This window comes from Salvia miltiorrhiza, chromosome 2 (genome assembly GCF_028751815.1).
Source record: "Salvia miltiorrhiza cultivar Shanhuang (shh) chromosome 2, IMPLAD_Smil_shh, whole genome shotgun sequence".
Classification (NCBI taxonomy): Eukaryota; Viridiplantae; Streptophyta; class Magnoliopsida; order Lamiales; family Lamiaceae; genus Salvia; species Salvia miltiorrhiza.
In genome coordinates, this window is record NC_080388.1 from 20,645,824 (window position 1) to 20,653,420 (window position 7,597).

Sequence of the window (7,597 nt, forward strand, 5' to 3'; positions counted from 1 at the left end):
CTTTGAAATGTGCCCGGGGCGTTGCATAGCCCAAATGGCATCCTCCGATAGGCAAACGTGCCGAAAGGGCAAGTGAATGTCGTTTTGCCTTGATCCTCCTCTGCGACCCAAATCTGCATATACCCCCAGTATCCATCCAGAAAATAAAAGTATTGGTTCCCCGCAAGTCTCTCAAGCATCTCATCGATGAAAGGCAAAGGGAAGTGATCCTTCCTTGTTTTCTGATTGAGCATGCGGTAATCAATACACACCCTCCAGCCAGTTTGCAACCTTGTAGCAATCAGCTCCCGGAATTCATTTTTCACCACTTGTATGCCTGACTTCTTGGGCACAACGTGTACTGGGCTTACCCACCTGCTATCGGACACGGGGTATATTATGCCAAAATCCAATAGTTTGAGTATCTCTTTCATCATAACTTCCTTCATGGCTGGATTTAGCTTTCTCTGGGGGTCCCGGACTGGAACTGCATCTTCTTCTAGTAATATGCGGTGCATGCATACTGTAGGGCTAATGCCCTTAATATCGGCCAAGGTCCATCCAATTGCTTCCTTGTACTTCCCCAAAGTCTCCTTGACTTTGTTCTCGTCCTCGAGTGTCAACTCTGAATTGATGATTACGGGCAAAGTGTCGTTATCGCCCAAAAAGATATACTTGAGATGTTTGGGCAAAGACTTCAACTCGAGCTTGGGTGCCCGTTGAATCGAGGGCACAAGTCGGTCTTCCTCCTTTAGGGTGGGGATTTTCAGAGCCTCCGTGTGGTTGACTCCTTCGCTCCATGCATTGAGCATCTTCACCGCCTCTTGCAATGATTCCTCTTGTAAGTCCTCCTCGGTTATGCCATTCTGGATAATTGCATCGTATGGTTCCTTGAATGCTGTTTTGGGCAAAACCTCCTCGACAACTTTCTCGATCATGTCAACACTTTTCACCATCTCTGTATCAGCTGGGTGTTTCATGGCATTGTATATGTCGAAGGTCACCGTTTTCCCTTTGAACTGATACGTTAGCTTGCCCGTATCACAATCTATACGAGTCCTGGCGGTCTTCAGAAAAGGTCTTCCCAAAAGTATAACCGGGTCACGTACTTTTGACTTCCCCATGTCAAGAATGTAGAAGTCCGCCGGGAAGATGAGCTCCTCTACTTTGACCAAAACGTCTTCCAGTATTCCTTCTGGGTAGACGTTCGATCGATCTGCCATTTGGATCACCACTCGGGTAGGCTTCAGTGGTCCTATCTCCAGGTCCTAATACATGGATAAGGGCATAACGTTGATGGATGCCCCCAAGTCGAGCATTGCCTTTTCCACCTTCATGGTTCCTATCATACATGGGATATAAAACATGCCAGGATCCCCATATTTTGTGGGCATATCTCTTTGTAAGACCGCGGACATGGACTCGCCCACTTGAAATTTTGCATCATCAGTGTACTTGACTTTCCGAGTGCAGAGTTCCTTGAGAAATTTCGCGCATCTGGGCATAGAGCGTAGCGCGACCAAAAGGGGCATATTGACCTCCACCTTTTTGAAGATTTTCACCAGTTCGGTTAGTTCTTCCTTCTCTTGTTCCTTGGCCATTCTGCCTGGGAAGGGGATTATGGGCTCAGTCCGGCTCAATTTTTCTTTTCCCTTTCCTGTTGCCTTTCTTTTGGCCTCTCTTTCTTGGGCAAATTCTTCCTCATCTGCTGATCCCATTCCAACTTCCTCGTTGATCTCTGGCTCTTCTTGGTCTTTCTTTTTAACAACCTCGGTTAACTCATTTCCTCCTCTGAGTGTCATAGCATTCACCTTCTTCACCTCCACTTGGGAAGGGAGTTCCCCTTGTTTGCTTTCAAGTCTGGCGACTGCTTGGGCAAGATGTGACAGTTGGGAGTTCACATTCTGCATTCCTCCTCTCGTCTCCATTATGAACTTCTCGGTCTCTTGCTGGAATTTCACTTGTTGTTGGGCCATTTGATGCACAAGTTCTGACTGGGAGGATCCTCTTGCCTGTTGAGGTTGTTGCGAGTATTGTGGTGGATTGCTTGTTTGCCCTTGATTTGGCCCCAAAAAGTTATTGTTGCCGTACCTAAGGTTCTCATGTTGTCTCCACCCTTGATTGTTAAATTGCTGCCTGTAAGGCTCAAAGAGTTTCTGGTGTTGTCCCCCGTTATTTTCTCCTGGCTGTTGCCCAATAGCATTAAGCTCTTCATCTTCGAAAAGTTGTGGACATTCATCGGTTGCATGCGAATTTGCCATGCAAAGTTGGCATGCCTTCACAGGTTTCCGAATGTTGGGAATCCCTTTATTAGGTGTTCCCTGGTTCGTCATGAATTTCTCGAACATGTTGCACAGCTTGTCCAACTTATCGTCTTGGGCAGAAGGAGTTTGCATCGGAGTAGTTCTGACTATAGTCCCTTCCTCATCTCTCGATTCCTCGGCCATATCGGCTATGAGTTTGAAAGCCTCCACTGCGGACTTGTTTAGGATCGATCCTCCACATGCAGCATGTAACCATTGTCTATCTTGCCTTCGGAGTCCCCCCACGAAATACCGAATAAGGTCATGATCCGGTATTTGGTTTTGTGGGCATTTGGCCAACATCTGCTTGAACCTTCCCCAGTACTCATAGAGGATTTCTCCCGATCCCATCTTGATGTTACTTATCCGAGTCCTCAAGTTCTGGATTCGGGCGGCTGGAAAATATTTTTCCAAAAACTTGCTCTGCAACTCCTGCCAGGTCCGAATGCTCCCTACGGCCAAATCGTACAGCCACTCCCTCGCTCCTTCCAACAGAGAGAACGGAAAAGTGAGGAGTCGGATGTACTCGCCAAGGGCTTGACTAGCGGTGCGCACTGTTCCACATGCCATCTCAAAGTCTTGAAGATGCCTTTGAGGGTCCTCTCCGGGCATATCACTGTATTTGGGCAAAATTTGAATTAGAGTATGCTTCAGCTCCTAATTTCCAGTGATCTCCGGTAACACTATGCCTAACGGCCGGAGGTTCAAGTTGTTCGGGAACATCATGTCCCGAAGAGTCTTGTTGGTGTTGTCATTCGGTGGCTCCGGAATTTCTGCCATCTCTCTCTCTGCTTCTAACTACCTCTCTCTTGCCCGTGCTTCTTGTTCTGTCCTGCGTCTATAACCGTTGTTCAGTCGGACAAGTCGCTCAATCTCCGTGTTGAACAAAAGATCTTCGTTACCTGCACTCCTAGTACGACGCATTGATATGAAATTAAAGAGATCGATGAGATCTTTAAAACGATGCGGATCTGAAATAACGATAAAAATTAAAGATAAAGGGTGGATTATCTCAAAACCCCTGAATCTAATCTACGAAATGAACTAGAGAACGGATCCCTAAACCCCAACGTACGATTGATACAGTAACTCGGAGACGCTGAATGACACACGGCGAGGGATGATGAACTCGTCGATTCGTCGATAGGTGGGATGAGAAGATGGAAATCCCAAAACCTCTGAATCTAACCCACGAAATGATTTAGACGAACGAATCCCTAAACCCCAACGTGCAGTTGACGCAGCAACTCGGGGACGCTGAATGACACACGACGAGGGATGATGAACCCGCCGATACGCCGATAGGTTGGACTTGCTTGTGCAAAATCCAGGAAGACTCGAAGTCCCCAAGAGAGAATTAATCTCACAAATTCATATATCATCAAAATTAATTGTTTCGTTTCATACAGCCGCCATATATATAGGCACAATAAAACCCTAATTTAAAGAAGGACATAATCGTAAAAACAAAGGAAATAAAAGAAACTTGATCAGCAAGCTAAAATAAACCTAGCGAGAAAACCAGCTCCGTACGCTCTGCTCTTTACATCCGCTTCCTCTACTCTTGGAATTCCGCTCCTCTGCTCTGGAAAACCCGCTCTTTGATTTCTATGCCATTTAGATTTCGCTGCTCTGGCATTTTGATTTCTCTGCTCGGGCAGACTCGACTTGATTTCTCTGCTCGGGCAGGCTCGACTCGATTTCTCTGCTCGGGCAGACTCGACTCGATTTCTCTGCTCGGGCAGACTCGACGTATATTTCTCTGCTCGGGCAGACTCGACGTGATTTCTCTGGCGGAAGGATTCCTCTGGCGGAAGGATTCCGCTGGCGAGCTTGATTTCGCTGGCGAGCTGATTCCGCTGGCGATGCTGATTCCGCTGGCGGGACGATTCCTCTGGCATCCTTGGCTCTGGTCTGGCGCGGAATTCAACTCTGCTTTGGCGCGAGCTTGGCTCTGTTCGAGCTGCATCACACATACACAAACGTTAAGGCAAAACTCACACTTAAACTACAAAAGAAATCACTAGCGCTCTCAGTTCCCCGGAAACGGCACCAATTTGACAAAGCTGTCATTTGAGCTTTGTGCAAATAAAATATCCTGTGCCCACAACTAGACTAGCTAGTGGTAAGTCCAGAGTCGAATCCACAGGGAACTGAGCAGTAACTTCTCCTGCAAGGGTGTCACTAAAAAGGTTTTGTATTCTGTAGTGTTCTGACCACAACGTGCTTATGGGCAGAACGGAGTTTCCAACTAAAACTGAAATAACAAAGGTAGATAAATCAAATAACAAAACAATCCTGATTTGGGTTTGAATCACTAAACATGAACTGGACACTCGATCATTGGTGCAAAGATAAATCACTATACTCGCATACCAGTGGTTATAGGCATAAGAATTGTTGCGCCCATATTGTCACTCATCACGCACGCAAAAACCCCTTGCCCAATCTATCCTTTCAGTTTATGATCCCTTAGTAGGGTCAGCTAATGGAAATCAACTACCCCGGGCAACATCCACGCTCTCTGCGATGGCCTATCGCTAGTTGTGCTTTGCCCAGAATGCTTTAAGATTTAGATAGACCCACTTGACTCTTACGTCGATATTTCACAGCAGTCACGGCTCCAACACTCGTTGTACTATTTTGGAGGTCGATGACGTTTTGCCTTATGCCCAAATTATTACTTGTGACCAAAACTCCCTAGTTAACTAGTGATCAATTAATTAACCAAGTTGTTACAGCCTTATTGGAATCAAACCTAGTGTATCGGGAATATGCTCATACAGTTGTTATGCCCAAATTAGACCTCTCGAGTTAAGTGTTCATGCTTAGATCATCTTGCCCAAACCAGAATATAAAACTTAGCCAAACATAAAGTAGATAACACAAGCAAAAGATATAAAGGAAAACATAACTGAAATTGAAATTGCTTAAAGGGAAATATAAGTACCTACGGCCAAAAGTGCCGTGCAAAACATGTAACGAAAAGTACTAGATTATGCCCACAGCCGGGGCAAGCTTCAACTTCACAAAGACTGCGCAACAGGTCGGTTCTTCAACACACTTGGCTTTAGAAGCTCTTCGGGTATTTATAGGATTTATTAGGGTAACGTAAGGCCCAGCCCATGATGTTGCGGCCGGATCCATGGAAGCATGGAGATGCTTATCCCTTTTCAGACCTAATCTTCATGAAGATTTGTTTCCTTTTGGATAAGGCGGTGGTTTGGCCTCATCGGTCTCTTTTGGATAGCTGCCGCCTTTGGCCCATATCAAACTCCCACTTGCATTCCTCCCTTGCTCGCCTGTTGTGCCTCCGACTTCTTCCCTTGCCTTCCTCCTCTTGCCTGCTAGCTCTCGTGCGGTACTTATGGGCATAAGGGGTGGTTTTACCTCCATCTCCCATTTGCTTCCGGCACATACCTCTTTCACGAGAGGTGACAGCAGTTTCGACCCCTGGAGCACCTCTTGCCCACAAGCTGGTCCTGCCACGGAACTACGCCCTCCCAGGCGACCAAACAACATAAACTAAAAGAAAAAGACTCGATCTAAACCTAAAACAAACACAAAAACAGAGCACAAACCTGGGCTCATCAAAGTGCTGGGTCATCGACAGTGTCTGTCCTCACGATAGTCACTGATTCGATCTTCCTTTCCCATACACGTCTCTCTACTTCCCTCTCTCTCCTCCAAAAACCTCTCCTCAGCCCTCTTCGGTTTGCATGATAGCAGCTCTCTTCTCTTCCCATTCTGAGAGCCATGCAAATCAACCCCTGCCCCTTTCTTCGTCTCCCTCATTCTCATCTTCTCCCTCCTTTTTCATTTTTTTTCTCTAAACCTCCGCATTATCCACCTCCCTTTTACCCTCGGCTTCTTTCTCTGGACCATTCTGCGATTCGGTTTCCTCGCATGGTCTTAGCTTCATCCTTCAGTCAATTCTACCTTTTTGATGTTGCCAAAAAGGGGGAAAGTTCTTAGAGACTTATTCTCGAAATATTGAAGTCTATTAAGTAAAATGATCATCACAATGATCATAAGGAAGATTAGCCAGGGAGACCTCAAGTCAAAGGAAAACAAGTGGGAATGGAACAAGCTTAGGAACATGAAGAATGAAGACAGAAGATGAAGATCAAGAAGTTCAAGGCGCAACCAAAGCAGACTGCTGGAGTCCATGGGTTTCCCATGAGTTTTTGTTTTCTTTTTGTACTCCAATGTAAGTCTTTCTTTGTACCTCGACTGATGTCTCATCAGTCAGTTTATTGAAATAAAAAGAACTTCTTTTGACCTCAACCTGAAGACAATAACTTTTTGTCCAGGCTCTGATTATTGTTTTTCTGTCTTTTTCCTCGTTCTCATTTTGAACTGTTGTGTTCTTGACTCTAAGTACAAGTTATTAGGTTCTATTGTTAAGGGGGAAGAGTATTCACCCTGTTTTAGAACTTGTGCTCTGAGTTCAGTCTTTGTATTGCTTAGAACTGTTGTAAGGGTTTGGCATCATCAAAAAGGGGAAAATTGTTGGGAACCCCATGGAATATCGTGTCTTTTTTTGATGATACCAAAATCCTTAGGTTTAATATGTAATAGACTAGAACAGTTTTGAACTCAAGTGTTAGAGTTCGTTTCTAGTTTAGTTTGCAGTTCTGAAGACTGAAGACTGAAGAACGGAGGACTGAAGACTGAAGTTACCAACTGAAGTATCAGTTGAAGAATCAGTTCAGAACTGATTACTTAATGTGTGCCCCGTGGACTCAGCGGACTGATACTAAAGTCAAGTATCAGTTAAACATTCTTCCTCGAACTGAACTTCCAACGTTCAAAGGAAGCCACGTGCTCACATAGTACGGCCGCATTAAATGCATAGATCTCAGGATCATCCGTCTCTGCAGAGGTCATTCCTATTTGGTGGCTATTTATCAGAGACGTCGCATCTCCTGCTCATCAACATAGCCGTTCCCACCAAACAAGGAACCTCGAAGATTGAAGCCTCGGCCCAAATTCAAAAAGCTCTCCAACGGAAGAAATCTTGAAGACGTTCTCCTCCAACGGATCTATTCAAGATCTCTCCTATAAGTAGTGCTCGAGGATCACTTCAATCTTCACCGATTCAACGACACAAGCTGAAGCTCTGCCAAAATTGCTACTTAGCCCAGAGCTTAACATCCCCAAAGCTTGAATCGAAGAAGAGAATTCCAAAGCTAAAATCAGTCACTGCTGATTACACACATTCTCTTAGACCTTAGGCAGATATCTGTTTACCCAGAAGCCTAGGTCAAACTTGCTCCAAAAAACTTGTTCTTTGAAGTTTAGTTGGTAAGTTT

At 45.3% G+C, this 7,597-nt stretch overlaps 1 protein-coding gene across 1 annotated transcript; it reads right to left on the reverse strand.

Annotated features, from left to right (window-relative positions):
- Positions 1-1,247: 1,247 nt before the first annotated feature.
- Positions 1,248-2,894, reverse strand: LOC131008118 (uncharacterized). Its single transcript, XM_057935016.1, has one exon. The coding sequence runs from the start codon at positions 2,892-2,894 to the stop codon at positions 1,248-1,250; it is 1,647 nt and encodes a 548-aa protein (XP_057790999.1).
- Between the last annotated feature and the right edge of the window lie 4,703 nt (positions 2,895-7,597).

Coding starts and splice junctions, on each gene's coding strand:
- LOC131008118 (XM_057935016.1), bottom strand. CDS start 2,894: ATGCCCGGAGAGGACCCTCAAAGGCATCTTCAAGACTTTGAGATGGCA.